The 17,640-nt window shown below is 46.9% G+C and overlaps 4 protein-coding genes across 4 annotated transcripts; 2 read left to right on the top strand and 2 right to left on the bottom strand.

The window, feature by feature from the left end:
* Positions 1-1,738: 1,738 nt before the first annotated feature.
* Positions 1,739-3,487, bottom strand: N7473_011132 (uncharacterized protein; the record flags this gene model as incomplete). Its single annotated transcript, XM_057157071.1, has 5 exons — positions 1,739-2,368; positions 2,429-2,727; positions 2,808-3,108; positions 3,180-3,227; positions 3,290-3,487. The coding sequence occupies 5 exons, from the start codon at positions 3,485-3,487 to the stop codon at positions 1,739-1,741; spliced, it is 1,476 nt and encodes a 491-aa protein (XP_057004193.1).
* A 2,821-nt stretch (positions 3,488-6,308) lies between these two features.
* Positions 6,309-7,559, bottom strand: N7473_011131 (uncharacterized protein; the record flags this gene model as incomplete). The annotated part of the gene is given in 5 exon segments (XM_057157070.1): positions 6,309-6,329; positions 6,352-6,779; positions 6,800-7,091; positions 7,103-7,507; positions 7,536-7,559. 5 exon segments carry the CDS (start codon positions 7,557-7,559, stop codon positions 6,309-6,311), a joined length of 1,170 nt encoding a protein of 389 aa, XP_057004192.1.
* A 4,492-nt stretch (positions 7,560-12,051) lies between these two features.
* N7473_011130 (uncharacterized protein) lies at positions 12,052-13,613 on the top strand (the record flags this gene model as incomplete). The annotated part of the gene is made up of 3 exons (XM_057157069.1): positions 12,052-12,193; positions 12,262-12,609; positions 12,679-13,613. 3 exons carry the CDS (start codon positions 12,052-12,054, stop codon positions 13,611-13,613), a joined length of 1,425 nt encoding a protein of 474 aa, XP_057004191.1.
* Positions 13,614-15,299: 1,686 nt separating this feature from the next.
* Positions 15,300-16,856, top strand: N7473_011129 (Ty1/Copia family ribonuclease HI; the record flags this gene model as incomplete). The annotated part of the gene is made up of 1 exon (XM_057157068.1): positions 15,300-16,856. One exon carries the CDS (start codon positions 15,300-15,302, stop codon positions 16,854-16,856), a length of 1,557 nt encoding a protein of 518 aa, XP_057004190.1.
* Positions 16,857-17,640: the final 784 nt, after the last annotated feature.

The following is a 17,640-nucleotide window of genomic DNA, read 5'->3' as shown; positions in this document are numbered from 1 at the left end:
GCCGGTGAGGTGCACACATTTGTTAGCAGCACACTTTTCCCGTGCCTGGGATATATTTGCCCCCCTTTTACATATAAAACTTTCGTGGGTTGCCCCATTCTAGGTCTGCATATTTCAGGATCCATAGTCGAGGGAGGCATGGGCAACTAGTTAGTTACGCTCGAATCGCTTAGTCAGCAATGGCACTCATCCTCGCTGCCCCTCGCCTACGGCAATCACCAAGCGAGTGGACCGCCAAAACGCATTTCTCACCTGCTTAGCGGGTACTACTGACCCAGCGGATCTAGATACCGCGGTGGATCACCTGATTGTTGCGTTTCTGGCTGCCGCAGAACACACAGTCCTGTTGAAGAAAATCTCGTTTTATTCAAAGCCGTACTATTCGGATGAGCTAGAGAATCTAAGGCGAAGGGTCAAACAAGCAAGGAGATGGGCCCGTTTAGGCGATGCAGAGGATATCGAACGCCTACGCCAACTGCGCCATGAACTTGGCCGAGAGAGCAAGAAGATAACGAGAATCATGGCAGACTGAAGAACCATCAAATCCTGGTGTATATACTTATGTGGAGGAAAAAACCTTGATCATTACCTTCGACACTCACTCTATACATCAGCCCAAGACAAAAAAGGTCCAAAGAAGTGGATATTGAAAGCATGTTCGGCAGTTTTTATGCCACATCGTTCTCTTTCAACGCGTTGTGATGATGTACGTTCTTTGCACTTTGTTTCTTCGCTTTCCACTGACTGGCGAAAGTCATATTCAGGGCGTCGTGACCGATTAGCAGGATAGCATAATGTCAATGGTACTGTCGGGACATCTCCTCCCGCCAGAATAAGCAAAGACATGTTGTACGTAATCATATTAAGCTGCGGCTCCCGCCGCATGGATTCAGGGGCATTGGATGAGGATCTGGAGGAACACACATCTATCTACATCAATCAATTTACTTTCTGCTTTTGGAGCATACATGCTGTCCACTTAACTGTGTACACAGTACCTAGCTGGTGATACCAACAGTTACGCACCTAGGAAAAGCAGGAAGAAATCCTGGCTCTCATTTCTTTCCGATTGGATAACTGCGATGAGAGAAGGAAACCGGGTAAAGATCAGTTAGTAGCGAAACTTTACGCTGTGATGTTCTAAAACCGATCAATATGGGTTTCTACGGAATTTGACCCAATCTGTTTTACACAGACAAATCCTCGATCAGACATCTTGTTTCTGACTCGGTCGGCATGTGCTCCCTGACAGAAGTGGGCTCTCATCGGTGAGAGTTGCGTAGGTACTATCCAGATAAGTGTCCACGTTGAGCATGATTATGGCTATCTCGAAGGAGGAATTGAGCTATGCGTATAGAAATCATAGTTTTATTCGGCGGTATACTTTAGATTGACAGGAAAAAAAGGCTTAGAAAGGCCGCCTTACACGGAAAAAGCTGATTGTGCACCACGGACAGATAGTAACAGGAATGGCTTATATAGGCCATGAATACTAAGGATTTAGTCGTCAATCAGGGCAACGGAACCAAAGGGGGAAACAGTGACGGGATGAAGGAATTGTTGAATGGGATAAACTGAACTCATAGGGTATTCAGTACCCATTAAGACAAATGTCCTACATTGTATGTAGCCTTGCATTAATTTCACACATACCGGGCCGACACGATTGGCGTGGGTCTTGAGTAAGTGACGGTTTCCTGTATTAGAACGGTAGTGTATCAGGCGATCTAGGCGCAGTTTAGAAGATGAGAGTTCCCGGAGAAGAGGTGCCTTCGTGTGAGTCGCCGCTCACTTGGGACTGTTCTTCCTCGGCCTGTGCGACCGGTGGAACCAACTGAGAGACTTTAAGATCAAGTATATGGGCACGGTAGTCAAAGCGACACGGCCAGCCACCCACGGGCCTACAGTTAGGCTTCTGACATAGATGACCCTTGTAACATTTGATGGACCGGCAAGCCCCGGCTCGAGGGCAAGGGTGCTGGCGGAGGATGTACCTGAGCGCCTCAAATATGGTGTCAGAGACATCGCTGTGATCATAGAGGCAACTCTTGTCACCACACTCCCCCGAGAGGTGATAACTGTTGCAAACCTTGTGCTCTTTAGCACGGTGGTGGTATTCATCCATGGCATCCATGGACGGATGGGGACAATAAGTGTCTAGACGTTCGCCATCCTTATTGACGGCGATACGCCCCTCCGCTTTGAGGCTCATTGGCGGTAGGTGAGTGAAAAGAAACTCCTTCGAGCGGCCCACGGTAGTTGGAGTAGACCACAATTGTTTCGGCGATTCATCCGCGGGTGTAACAGACAGGGTTTGACCCGGCATAACGTGCTGCTTGATACAAGAATTACCGTACTTGCAGGTACCCTGGAGCCACGCCAGTTAGAATAGACCAAAATTTCTCATTGTATAGGGGTAAGACCGTGCCTTTTGGTAATGTTTACAGATCGGCTTAGCGCTGCCATTTGTGGCAGAAGCCGCCTTCGTATTGACGATAGTAGTTGGTTTAGTGCTAGAAATAGGCGTAGACTTGAACACCGACGGCAGCTCTCTGATCGGTAGTCCTAGATCCTTAAACTCCCGATGAAAGGAAGCAGCCTTGATGAGGGTGATGCGGTCACTTCTGCCCCTATATGGGGTCAGCAGAGAACCAAACCCAGTATCGTGGCAGCCCGCAAAGTAGATATGTCGGCACTGGTTGGAATCGGCGAAAAGTCGGAACATTTCTGGAGTTCGAAACAGCGGGTCAGGACTTGCTGTGAATGGAGGCTGATGCCAGCTGGTTTGCAGATCGTCAGGAACCCACCTCTGATTTTAAAATCGCTGCCCTCTTTCTTTTCGGCAGCATCGACGAAATCAAAGAGATCTTGAGCGCGGTTGAAAGCCGAGGTGAAGGATGCCAGAGATCGAGCTTCATGACCACATAGGCCTGCTCGAGCGAGGGTCTTCGATAAGCCAAGCATATTGGCGTAAACACGAACCATGATCCGACACTGATCAGCCTGCATCCCTAGAGTGGAGTGCATGAGCTCTCTGACGGAGTCGCTAAGCTCACGGGCTGCCTTAATACCACCTTCCGCACCGGCTTTGATAAAATGATCTTGAAACTAGAACAACAAAGAAGTCCGGGTTAGTTCCGGGGAAGAGATGGTGTTTTGAGCCACAGAAGGTCCCATACGAGATATCCATCACCATCAACAAGCACCAGCACGAACGGGTTGCGATCCTTCACTATGTCAGCCTTGGCATCTCCCACCTCATCAGGAGCGCAGACTTCGAGCCTCATACCTGACCACGAGCCTGTTTTTTGTATTTCTCACGGCCTTCCTTTACCTCTTCATAGTCACTTTTGAGGGAGTTGTAGTCCTCCAGGAGGTTCTTGAACTGCTTCAGAACATCTTGTAGAGTTTCATGGTGCTTTTGATTCTCCTTTGACAACGCCCCAAGGTGGTTAGTCAATGAATCTATATCCGAATCCCTCAACATGTTGATAGAGTAACCGGGAGGGCATACGCCTGTCCCACCGAGCAGCAGAGATTAGCAAGGGCCGTGGACATTCAATCGAAAAGCAGAGAGGTTTGAAGAAGCCAAAGGAGCAGAGATTCCTCGATTCTTAGGTGAAATGATACAGTGGGGGAAAGTCAAATCAGTCGGCGCGTGGCGGGCGGGTAAATAACGGGTCAGAGTAGGCCAGGGCGGTAACTTACCGCTAAGCCATATTGACCCACTTCATTTATGTTTTGTGTGGTAATTTGTTATCCTTGGTATTACTGTTGTCGTAACATTGTGTACAGTATCTCCGGTTTTTAACCTCCCTCATTCGTTCTTTCGTCGACCAACCAAATTTTTCGGTCAAGATTGATTCCGACTGACCTAATCCACGATCCCATTTGCTTGAGAGGATTACTAGCCTTTACTATCTCATCTTGCTCAGGTAATTGATCTACACTTCCGAATGTTTTGTATGGTAATCTAGGTTTCTTGTAACTTCGCTGTTGTAACCTGAAGTAACATTGGGATTTCAGCCTCGAGGAGGGCCCACTCATTGTTTCGCTCCTCTCCGACCTTCTCGATTTAATATCAGATGTCCGTAACTGCTGATGCATTCTTCACACCAGCATTCGCGACATTGGTGTATGGGTGACACCTTGACCATGCGCCGACCACCGAGCCATAGGCCCCCAAGTATTTACGAGACAACTTTTCTTTGTAGCGTTCTCCACTGCTGGGCAATAGCTGTCGAGACATGGAGCGGTAACTTACGGCCTAGACAAGGGACTGACCCACTTTCCTTTGTGTTCTGTATAGTAATTTTGGTTCCATTGGCATTGTTGAGATGATGGGATTGGATCTAGGAGGAGCAATGGCGTATGTGCCAGCGATTGAGTAATATTGAAGATCTCTAAGAATCTAAGATAAAAGCCAAAACATTCGAACATGGACGACGAGACTAACATGGCCCTATCCCAAGGGACCTGGAGCAGTGAGGGTCGCTGCTCGGCGGTGTAGAGGCCTTATGTATAGGCAGAATTTGGACCCACCACCCTCACTGCTCGCTCTTTTCCCTACCTGACTGCTGGCACTTTTCTTCGTACGATCACCTCGAAAATTTCAGAAGTTCTAAGTTGACATAATTCTATATCCGGTTTCATTCTTAGCTTCTGCAGTCACTTATAGCTGTCGTACGAGTTAATCATAAATTGCCCAAACCCCTTAATTCTTTTTGATAGGGTGCGACCGGAAGGGCCTACTTTTCTTATTTAGACCCACACTAATTTTTTTCTTAGGTTAATTATTCTTGTACGACCCCTAAATACAATTTCCTAGCACTTACTAATTATCACGAATTTTTATACTTGAAAATAGAGACTAATATTCACTGTCTAACTCAAGAGCTTTTTACTACTCTTCCCTCTCTTCCTATTCTAGTCTGCTACCACTACCAATCAGCCGTACGAATTAGTTAAGTTATAGCCTATCTTCGCTCATCTCCTTATTCTCTTTCCCCTCGTACAGCTACCCAGATTCATTACCTTCCTACTCTTTAGCCCTAGTTATTATCTACCTTTAATTATAACCTTATCCCTAATCAGCCCCTACCTTTTGATGTTCTTCCTCTTTTCTAAGATAACATTCAATACCAGCGTACGCCCTTATATCGATATATATATCGTACAGCGAAAGGGATAAAGGAACACTAGCGAGTTCGTCATTAATAGCTTGCTCAATCTTCTTCTTAATTATCTAATTCTCCTTCTTCTACCCCCTCTACCTAAGAGCTCCTTAAGCAGTACACCCGTCCTGTTACCTGCTAACGTCTATACCGCTAAGGGCCTCACTCTCACTACTTTACTGTTATAGACCCTGTTGTTACGCGTTGCCGACTAGTCACCGTGAGTTAGAATGTCCACGGGTTATACTTGCCTGATTCCAACTGCGGATTCAAGACTATCTCGCAACCGTACCGTTGCTATGCAAAGCCTTACGTCGGGTTCGGGTCCTGTTGAGTATCTTGCAGAACGTGCTAGAAGTGCGCGCTAAGTAAGTCAATGTTACGATATACCCTGGCATGAGGTTATTCCCAAGTGTTGGTGCCTCAGGCTTCCCGGACCTGATAAGCCGGCAGGCTTTCTGTGGAGGTTCGCTGGGGCTTCGGCATCAGTATGCGAACGAACTCCTGCAGGGAACACCCTTGACAGAGGTTACACAAGCCTCGTGTTTCACCCCGCTCCCATTCCCCTACCAAGGATACATCTCCTTCCTGTTTGGGCAATGAGACTGTATATAAATTGACCCATGCTGAAGAGGTTTTACGATCCTCAAGAAACAGTCTTTGACTATCTCACACTATTGACTTGGCCTCGTTTCTCCTACCTGATTGACAGGCCTCTATCCTGACTTATAGAGTATACCTTTACAGATTAACAGGCTACCTGCATACGGGGCTACAGCGCCGCCGCAAAGTTATGCTTTATATTTCGACTTTCTATGTATAAGGGCTCAGACAGCCATAAGTAGTTAATTTTAATATCAAGTGGATTATAAGATAAATTCAGGAAACAGGAATGATCTGTTCGCTTTACTACCAAAGTTAACATGATAAAGAGATGTCGTTTTATCCGACGGTTTGTCCGTTTCTAGCGCGGCATCTTCTCCAACTTCCTTGACTTCTTGCCGAATGCAACCGCTCTTTAGAAACTACTTTTTGCCGAATACAACCGCTCCGTAGAACCTAAAATCCTCGGCGCCTCCTCACATATAGAATCATAGATGGATGGTCCAACTGACTTCACAAGTGTAAAGCCCCCTAATGGCCCGCATAGACCCACTATCGGGATGGTAAGGAGCACCCCAGGTCCTGTAAAGAGACCTAACCCAGCATCCAAAGCGGTCGCAGCGCCAGGAATGCCCCAGATACATGCTGGAGCCCCTACGGCGATGCTAGTTCCCTGTGCTATTGCGTTCCAGTGGGCCGGGTCGAGAATATTTGCAACGTCATACAAGAGACTAGCAGGGACTGCTGGTAGATTCAGTTTGACCTGGGCAGCGCCTTTGTACGTCATACCCTCAATCTGAAGAGGAAAGAGGTCCTCGGGGAAATGTAGTGGCTCCTTAATCTGTATTTCGGAACACGAGGGAATGAGAAGGTGGAAAACAATAGCCTTCGCGCTCTTCGGGTCCTCGGCGAGCAACTTCTGTCTGACTTCAAGCATGAACAGACACATATGGTCGAGGTCATTGCCAGGTTTATTGACAAACTCCGGTGGCAGCGGGTGGTCTGTGGTCAATCGGTCAAACCCCGGATGCCAGTTCGTGGAGTTGTGGTAAACGAAGAAACGATGATTCTCCCGGTCTTTCTCGTCATTTTGATAAAGTCGTAGACAAGCCGGGCGAACCCATCAGAGCCACCGGAACCGCACACGGCGATGCAGTTACTGTCCGCGAGATAATCGGCGATGGCATTCAAGGCTTTGATGGCCTGCTGGGTTTGGGCAGCTTGAATCACTTTCAGCGAAGCGTTCCAGCATTCGAGATAGTTGACACGACTGAGGGATGATGGTTCCGAAACGGTGTTGGCATTGGTCCAGAGCTATCTGTTACCGCCACTGGACTATTCTTCACCACATCTCCCGAGGAATTGGGCGCCTCTGTCTCGAAGCCAACAACTGCCGAGTTCGAAGGACCAGAAGGAGCTAATGGCAAGTCCCTGGGTATTCCTACGCTGGACTGAGGCGCGATAGGTCCCACGTTTGGAGTGAGAGTGTTGAGCAAACGCTGGGTGTCGACCGGGGAAGGGTTAAGTACCTCCTTGAAGCGATGTGCTACCTTCGTACCGAGGCGAGCCATACGGATTAGGCTTGGAATATCACGTTTTGTCAGGGCAATAGATACAAGCTCTATGCCGTCTAGGCCAATGATTTTCGCCATCTCGGTAGGATGCTTTATGAGCATTTCGTGGTGAAGCGCAAGGTATGCATCGTCAGGGGAGAGGGAGGGAAACCGTTGCTGGGCCAGAATTTGAAGATCCCCGTACCGGAAACCGGTATGCATCGGCCATGTTGATCGTAAACAAACAGAGAAGGCCGTAAATGGTCTTTTTGAGAGCTTAGGGAGCGCGAACGTGTTAGGTCGTCAGCGAGAATGGGCGAGTTTATGTGACACAGGAAGACGGAGTAGGAAGGTTAACGGACGAGGCTGGGCAGCGATAAGTTCCGTGGACGTGTTTAGTCAAGTCGAAAACGCTTATTGAACCGTAGAGGTCAGTCCAGAAGCTTTTAAAGACAGATGGCCGAGACCCGGTAATTTAGAAGAGCGGCGGGGGATGACCCACATTATGTGCCACGGTATTTAGAATGAGGCTGCGGTGTGGCTGCTACTTTGCTGCCCTTTCGGGCTACGTCTATTATATATAGGTAGTAAGGCGCTTAAATGGTTGGTTGGGACAGGGGCATTTCAGTGCGGCTCAGCAATCATCTAGCGCCCGGTGCATTGAGACTGGGGTATACATATCCTTTGACTGGATGTAGTGATCCGAAGTTAGTTTCTGTGTTTCGTCATTTCTTAAGTGTTTCATCTGGACTTGATTGCAATTGATTGAAGGGGATATCTATGTAAAATGGTAGGCTTAGTGTTCTTAGCAACTATCGCGTCTCCGACGCGAAGGCCGCTTTTCCGAAAAATCCGTCCTAACTAGTGCCTCGGACTCGGATGCTCGCACTAGCTATTGTTAGAAATATGTCTGTTCCCATTGCCGGGGGGTGATGGCGCTTCTAGTATATTGGTCGTTCGTATGCTGCTCAGAATCGTTGCCTGGAATATACCTGCTCATAGATTCGGCGGATGGCAGAGTATGGGGACATGCTATTTAATGGGATGAATAATCACGGGGTTTCCAGTCACCCGAAGCTATTGATTTCGCGGTACTTAACGTTAATAGTGAGCCTACCACGACGGGTTCAGTAAGTGCGGAACTCTTGAATCTACGAAACACTCCCTCCGAGTGAGCTCCCTTTTTTAAGATTCTATCATTCCCGCTGAGTGGGGTAGTAGTTCTTCCTATGGCTAAAAAGACCTAATATGAATTTAGTTCTATTAGGTGCCACTGATTAAGCGATGTCGAACTTCAAAATATCTATTGAACTAGAAGTCCTCTAGGGGCAAAGGGAAGTCTTGCATCCAATCCTGCAGACAAGTCTAATCCCCGGGACGGTAGTCGCTCTCGTCCCACTTATCAATGATTTTCATCATACTCTTGTTAAAATCTTGGATCGCCTCCAGATATACCAGCCATGATCCCCTTGCTTAAGACGCGGATAGGTCATGGCTTTAGCGTACATGATATGTGGTGTTTGACTCTTACCCGGGATAGCCGTTCGGGGCTGTGGGTTGGCGGAAACGGAGGCAGCATGGGAAGTAATAAATACCTCAAGCCCAGTGGAGTCCTGTCGGTACCTATCCTCGTGGGCACGGATAGCCTTCACAAACTCAGTGTTCAGGTTATGGATAGCGGTTGTGATTGCTGACCCAGATCCTCCACGTTTCGATTTTAACATGGAGCCTCTCTCACCCAGTATTATTTCAAACCTACATTATAATGATGCATCCTACAAACTTTAAATTCTCACAAGTTTTAAGTTATATCAGAATTAGTCTATAGTCTTCACCGTACGAATTTCTAATCATCGTCTAGAGCGTGGTGGATTGTTAAAATACACTCTGTTTTCTTTAATGGGGTGGTCTTCTAAGGGAGAGAATAATACGACCGGCAGATCCTCACGTTTCGATTCTAACATAGAGCCTCTCACCCAGTATTATCTTCAACACACTCTATTATAATGATGCATCGTACGATATTAAAATAATAGTAGACTCTATGTTTATATATTACATTCTTTTCTTTAAAGTTTTAAGTTCTACAGTGCTACTTAGGAATTTTTATAATTTTGATGGGGTCCCTATATAGTACCTATAATCCTCCATTCAACAATACATTATATATCTAACAAAGAATAAACATCTACATCTTTTACACAATTACTATATTCAACATAGAGATTTCTACTACATACGTTTAACGTCAATACTCGTACGGAGACTCCCATTACATATACTACTAAGCAAAAGAGAGGGTTTTGTTCCACTATTTAAACTAATCTCTTACATAAATCACACTTACCTTCCCTAAAACCCCCACCAGACACTTTTACTTACCTACACTATTGATTATAAGCGCGACGATCGCCAGCCAGGCAGCCTTTTCTACTTTCCTTCTCTCTATCCTCTTTTCCTCGTACAGAGCAGGCATCTTAACAAAGGGTATATATCAAGGCTATGCTAGTAAGTCACCTATTTATGAAAGTTCTTATTGCTCGAACTAACCTCCTGTATGATTATAGAAGCCTTACTTTTGACAGATACCCTCTCGCTTTTCGAATATAACTTTCATGAAGACTTCTAGTCTCTGAACACTCTCTGACACAGTCGCATCTGCATCGATTTTGAGACACTCTCTACACATCAAGTCTCAAGATGAATGCCGACACTATCGACCTCTCTTCCGACTCGGAAGAGCCCTCTGATTGTCACGACTAAACTCCGAAATCACCTCCCTTACCTTTTATCTGTCCGTACGGAGCAGGCGTCCTGACGAAGGGCATATGTTGATACTAGGCAGTGTGTCACCCAGATATGAATTTTGTACTAGCCAGAACTGACCTCTCGTACGATTCCTTAGTCTTCATGGATATGTATTGCTTATGGTCAAAAACGCCTATGGTCGAAAAGAGATATCCTTGTAAACAACAAGCTAACCAGGAAATCCCCTATGGTTTCCTCACTGAGGCTATAACGTAAGTTGCGACTGAATCTACAACCCTACAGCTACGACGATAATTATTGAATTTAGAACAAGGAGATCCCTACCGAGTGGATTGAGGTTGAATGCCCGTACGGAGACCCTAGTCAGCTATATTCTATCAATTTACAACAGTCTGTCAAAGAAAACCATCGTGTAGATTCTACGTCTTGAATTTGGAACATGGAGATTCCTACACAGTGCAAGGAGGTTAACTATTCGTACAAAGACCGCTGTTAGCCACATTTTGGTTATGCTCTATTTCGAAGTGCCTATCCCATGGGAGTATTACGACTCTAGTAGGGTAGAATTAGGGGTTCCGTCTTAAGTATGGGAGGGAAAAGTGGGGCGGTAGTAGGGTTGAATTATCACTTTAGAAGTAGAATAGAATTAGATATAGGATTCGTACGGACTTCAGATTTTCACAACTTATGCGCACACAATGCTAATTGTAATCGACATGTCAAAAAGGATATTTTGGATATAAAGTCCCTCCTCGCCTTGAGGAAGGATTAACTAGTGAGCATTTTCTCCGAAGAGGAATCATGTAGATTATTCATTCCTCCGCGTTAATACTGTGGACATTCCATTCTTTTCGAAGCAACGATCAACTCAGGCAGCTCTTGCCACTTCAGCCAGTTCCCATCGTGCAAGAGGTAGTCCAAATATTAGATCAGCTCCATTCTGATACTTGTATTCACAAGGGTTAGTTTCTCCGGGAGTACAAACCTAATCCATAATGGCTTAAAGGAGAAGGCCCCCTCCGAGTTCTTACTCGGTCTCTCAGCACGATCTCGAGGCTTGGTGGTAGATGTTCTCTCATCTCGACCCGTCTGATTGGTCAGACTGCCGTTGGGCGCTTCCCTCTTCAATAGAGAATGGGTGTCTCCGAAGGACCAGTCCTGTGTCGCTGTGATGAACCTCCCCACTTTTCCTCGACAGGTACTCATTGCCGTGGCAGTCGAGGGGTCGACGTTTCCTTCCGCGAAGGATGTACGGGCATCGGTCAATACCTTCACGGGCAATAGGTCGATAGCCGGGTGAGCTGTCCGATGCCGACCCCTCATTCTCTCATTCTCCGGGACAGAATCTTCCACCCAGGTCGTTAGGCGTCCAAGAACTGCACGGCGTTCCTCTTGCCTACGTCCCCGCCGTTCTCCGGGTATACCAAAAGCCCTGAGCGTGTACGCTAAGTATTGAGCAACGGCCGTATATATGTGAACGTTGTTTGGGTGGGCTGAAACCTCCGGGCCAAGCTCCGCTAGATGGTAGTATATATTTTCAGGTTCGTTCCAGTCCACTTTAAGAAACATGATCGCTGCGCCTGTAATCAAAAGACCCGTATTCAAGGCCACTTCCGATCATGTAATGATATGTCTGTGTAATGGCAGATGCAGTCAGCCTCTCTGCGTGATTTGGAAATGAGCGTCCGAGTTGGCGGTAATGGGATTGTCTTCCTATTCACGAGTTCCTTCTAAACATTCATAGGGCTGAGACCAAGACGAAGATACAGAGTGGACAAATTGTGAGGCCCTTCAGATCGGGAAACATAAATCATTGTGCGCCGCGTCGACAGGATTTTATGGGATCGCTAGATGCAGATTTGGTCCGGCAGCAACCGATTGACATCGCGTTTTTGGTGTTGATGGGGTCTCCCTATCAACGAGTTTCTATACTCTGTTATCAATACGGCTATATGAGGAGTAACGATGCCTTGAAATGGAAGGATATTGAATTGTATATGGTGAAAAATCCCGACAATCCGACATGCCAGGTGCTCCTCATGAGAGTCACACATAGGCTTAACAAAGGCAAGAGGAACAAAGGCGTACCGTACCGTAAGAAGCACAATCTATGAGAGATACGCACAATCCTGACAAAAGCAGACCTGTTTTCACCTACACAGAACGGAACGATAACCTGGGCCTTTGTGTTATTCAGGATATTCTTGAATATGCCTTTCTCGATAATGCTTTTGCTAGCGAGCGCATTAAATGTCCGCGAGATATTTGGAACCTCACAGAGGTCCCGGAACACCGGCTTAGTACCACTATTCACTTCAAAGAGGCTGTCAAAGAAATTCCAATCTTTAGAAGAGCTGTGAAGAATGGAGGGGGTCTTTGGATCACCGATCCACGACGCGCACTCAATTTTGGCACGGCGCTAGAATATGAAAAGTCTACAAGCATTTCAGCTGGGTCCAAACAAAAAGGAACTTTTTGCAAATATCGGAAAGGGGCTGCTGCCAATTTAAGTACGAACAGATTCAACACGAATTTTCTCACTTTTCTCTGACCGTTATGCACTAACATTGCCACTGTAGGGCATCTGGATGAACATTCACGGAACGTCATAATGGGACATCAGCGGAGCGGTACATTTGCCTACTATGTCTCTGTCAGAGATGATACTCAATCTGCCTTTATGGAGACCCCTGCTAGAGATGCCCTACTCAAGCTTGCCTGCAACTCAAGCCTAACACGGGATGCATCCGCACCTCAGCATCTCACAGAGCCACAGAGGAGGTCCCTTGAAAACGACAAGGAGCTCGATCAATTGAAACGAGAGTGTCAAGCACTTCGGAACGACCTAATTGCTGAATTCCATCAACTAAATAAAGCAAAATGTGCTGATGCTGGACGATATAACGCATTTCTCATCCTTCAAAGGAGAGTCAAGGCTCGAAGGAAGAAAATTCATGACGAGGCGAAGGAAAGAGTCCGCAACGAGTTTTTTGAGAACATTGGGAACCACATTATCGACCAAAAATACCAGGGAACATCAGTGAAATTCCAACCGGACACGTCACATATACAGCCGGAAAGGAAACAGCTCGCAGAACTTGAATTCAAGAACAGAGATGTTGACAACATTGATGATGCAGAGTTGATTGAAGACCGGATCCGGTCACTAGAGCTACGACTACGACTTCACGGACTCCATGTACCGAAGTCCTTGCGAAAGCGAGTAAAATTTGAGTCCATGCCGGCTATCAAGACTGAACCGCAACCATTCCCAATGAAGAGCGTCACCGGCCTTGAATGTCCAGTATGCTTAGGGGTAACCGATATACATCCCACGGCAAAGCAATTTCGATATTCCCGGAAGAACGGACTGCAAAAGCATTTTAGGACCCATAAGCTTCCACAAATCCTTCCGAATGGTCGTCAGTGCGATATTCCTGGCTGTTCTGAAGTGCTGTTTAGACTTCCAGAGTACATGCTGCACCAAGCGGAGTGCCACAAAATCATCCTTTAGCAGATCGGCGCAGCTCTCGTTGTGTTCTATCGTCATTTAAATGAGGCCGGGTTTAAATACAGCCAGAGCATAATAATGACTTGATGTCTATTGAATATTTCATGAATGTGATTTGTATTTGCCATATCAACACCAGCTAGCTTCAGGATTACCGGCGCTACAACTCACGCCGTGCACTTCTCAGAATGTCAGGTCATAAGTGTAGGATTATAGTTTGGGATCTTGAAATTATCCTATTTGCCCTGACGCATACTAATCCGTACTGTTTTGGCTTGCTCCGATAAATCCCAATAGGAACCGCACTGCAGCGTGATCAACTATCACTGGAACAAAACGACTTAGTGGAGAAGATACTCGAGTCGCCATATGACGAACCCGGGGTTTGGATCGCTCCTGAAAATCTGGACTAATGACAGTACGTCAAAAGCGCCTTCGTCACCAGGGATGACGATTTCATCAGCCGCTCAAAAATAAATACCGCTGGAAAACAATGTATCGCCATATTCGCCGGGAAACTTGCCTAGTGGCAGTAGTCAACCTAGCATAACAGGGTCACCTTTCATCCTGACCAGAGAGCTTCATCGCCGGCCAACAGTCTCAGGTTTCCGCGATGGATACGTCTGAACCAACTCAAAGCTGGATATTGCTTGGCATCCAAGAAGGACCTTGACACACCGGCCCAAATCTTGGTCAACGACCAAAGCACCGACTGCATGTCTTCCAAGAACTCAAGAAATGCTATAGGACCCACAGAGGCCGATTGAGATTGTGATTCTCTATCTGGCGCTTAGAATATTGCCAAGCGGTAAGGTATACCCGCCGCCACCATTTACTGTACGCCAAGCACTGACACCCATTAGTTCATCAGGTTGACACGAGAATGCATGTTTCGCGAACACAGAGACCTTCCCACTCATAAGGACTACCAATATGCACCTCGTGCTGGAGATCCAGATGCCGGGGATACCCCAATTTCACCCCATTTGTTTCAGGCTCTGTTTAACACTTGTCATTTTTCCCTGCACTTGGTTGCTCCCCCATGACTGCCTGCCACCACCAACTGGTGACGTGCAACTAGACCGCGTCCCAAAGCGGAGGAGGTGGTTTGAGAAGGACAAGTCGTCACCAATATGGGGGCTTGAGACTGTTTTTGCCGTTTTGTTTGTCTACGTCTTTATCTATCATCTTGTCATGGTTGCAGGGCCGTTCGCATTTTTTGCATGGTGGCTCAACTCTCACCCAGCTCCAGAACGCCTCTATTCCCCTAGGCATCATCCTGTTAGACCTCGACTGCAATGGATTGATCCAATAGATAGACTACGCCAGCAGCTCTAGCCTCCGCTAATGCAAGCAGATAATATCACTAGTTTTCAGGGCGCTAAATGATAGGCCATTAGCGTACCAAGCAGGCCAGTGTAGCACTCAGCCTCACTCATTATTACTGCAAATGGTGTCCCAATATTGGTAGGCCTAGGAAAGTGCTGCTTGTAAGCGCCCACAGCAAACATCCAGCGGCCCCCAAAGTGTGTCTTTCTGACTAGAGCCCATGGCTGCGGGATATTACTAAATTAGACTTGTCTCTGTCATACCATAGTGGGATAGACTAAGAACGAATCCCGAATCCAGCTAGTCCGAATATAGGATAGGCGGCCCCATTTACCGCCTGCCCCAAAGAATTGGTCCGAAATGCTAAGGCACCCGCACAGCGAAGGGTTTACCTATGCAGCTGCAGTGGAAGTGAAGGCACTCGATGCAAAGGGCACATTTAAGGAAGTTGACAGGCCTGCTGATAGAGGACTTGAAGTTATACCGCTTACCTGGGTTTTCACGTATAAATTCGATGGCGATGGGTTCCTGGTCAAGTACAAAGCCAGAATCTGCGTTCGTGGAGATCTACAGAAAGTCACGAATGATGAAAAATATTCAGCTACCCTGGCCGTCAGAACAGCTCGATTACTCTTCGCTCTCGCAGCCCAATTCAATCTCGATTCGCGCCAATATGATGCTGTCAACGCCTTCCTTAACGCCTTGCTAAAGGAGGATGTGTACGTCGAACTACCCCCTGGCATGTTCACGAAGGGCAGAAGGTGCTGGAAGCTCCTGAGGGCTCTATATGGCCTACGAAGATCCCCAAGGCTTTGGCAGGAAGAGGCTACACGAGTACTGCTATCGCTGGGCTTCAAAGTGGTGCAGGAAGACATTTGCCTGTTCGTCAAGGGTGACATTCTCCTTATCTTCTACGTTGATGATATTCTCATTTTCAACCCACCTGTTGCAAGAAAGGAAGCCGATGATATTGGAAGGGAACTTGGCAAGGCTTGGGAGTTGCGAGAAATAGGCGAAGCGCAGTGGTTCCTAGGGATTCGCATTATCAGAGACCGTTCCAAAGGGCTTTTATGGCTATGTCAGGATGCCTATATCTCCGCAATGGCGAACCGCTATCATTTAGCCCAACATCGCCGACTCGAAATCCTCCCACAATCGATCATGAATTTGAAGCCTTTCAACGGCACTGCTTCACCAAGTCATCATCACGAATTTATGAGCAAGGTTGGATCAGCTCAGTTCCCCACGATTATCACACGGCCAGATGCAGCTAAAGCAACCTCATACCTGGCTCAATTCCTGTCAAATCCTGGCCCTGAGCACCTGCATGCGATCGATCAAGTGATAGTCTATCTGAATACAACCAGAAACATGGCAATCTGCTACCGAAAGCAGACGATTCCACCGTCGGTGCAGTTCATGAGTGACGCGTCATACGGGGATAACCACGATCGAAAGAGCTCTGCGGGATATATCTGCATGATCTTTGGCGGGCCGGTTGATTGGAAGGCTTCAAAACAGAAGACTGTCACCACTAGCACGACCGAAGCCGAATTACTCGCCTTGTCAGAAGCTGGAAAGTCGTTGTCAATGTGGAAGAGACTTTTCGACACTATTCGTTTCGATCCTGGTCACCCTATCGTCCTTCTATGCGATAACCAGCAAACCATCTCCTTATTAACTAAGGAATCACCTCAACTCCGCACCAAGCTGCGACATGTGGACATCCATCACCACTGGCTTCGTCAAGAAGTACAAGCAGGAAGGATTTCAATCGAATGGATGAAGACATCTGATATGATTGCAGATGGGCTCACGAAGATCCTTCCTCGCCAAAAGCACCTAGAGTTCCTTCGAATGCTAGGCATGGAGGATATTGGCCACCTGCTGAAGGGTTTGGAGGATGGTGATCAATGAGTTCTACCAGCAAGCTTCGTGATCTACCCTTGCTGAGGGGGTGTGTCAACCCCAATGGGTTGCTACTCGTACCAAAACAAGGATGAACATCACGTCAATTGTTTTCTAGATGGTGCAACACTTTTATATGGCGAATCTCAGTCATTTATGTTGTCATTAGGCACCAGGATATTCAACATGCGTGGACCTCCGTTACACTGTAAGCTCATGGGTATTTCAACCCCCATGAGCGCCCTCATTTTATGTTCTTCAATCAATCAATCATATACTCAATTTCTCCCCTTTTGATTCCGTTGCCCTGATTGGCCTATCTCCAAGTACTCCGTAGCTGTCACATTGTTGATATAGTACTAGCCGTGGCCCAGGCACTTCCGCCCGTGTCTCAACAGGGGCGCGTAGCACTTGTGAGAAGGGCAATTCTGTCTAGTACTGAATGGTCAATGGTAGAGTTTGCTACAGCAAAAACGGGTTGATTAGTGAATCCATCATTACCCCTCATCCTCCCAACGAGACATTCAAATAAACCCAAAATCCTGTCACCGTAAAACAACCCGCTGACACTCAGATACTCATTTGTTACCCTGGAATCAAAGCTCTGGCAATTCAAAGGTCTGTTAGCTACTATATGTATCCTTCTGAGACGATGTCGAAACCTTTGGAGCATGACTTTACCGGGTAAGCTAACGTTAGACCTAAGCCATATGTGTGCTCTATGGGAACCACACTCACACGAACAAGGCCTTCAATAACTAACATTTATCAGATGCACAGGCCATCATAAGTG

This window comes from Penicillium subrubescens, assembly GCF_028828155.1.
Source record: "Penicillium subrubescens strain IBT 31985 chromosome Unknown utg000009l_segment0_segment0, whole genome shotgun sequence".
Taxonomy (NCBI): Eukaryota; Fungi; Ascomycota; class Eurotiomycetes; order Eurotiales; family Aspergillaceae; genus Penicillium; species Penicillium subrubescens.
The sequence above is the reverse complement of the archived record's forward strand: the minus strand, read 5'-3'. Positions and strand labels throughout refer to the sequence as shown.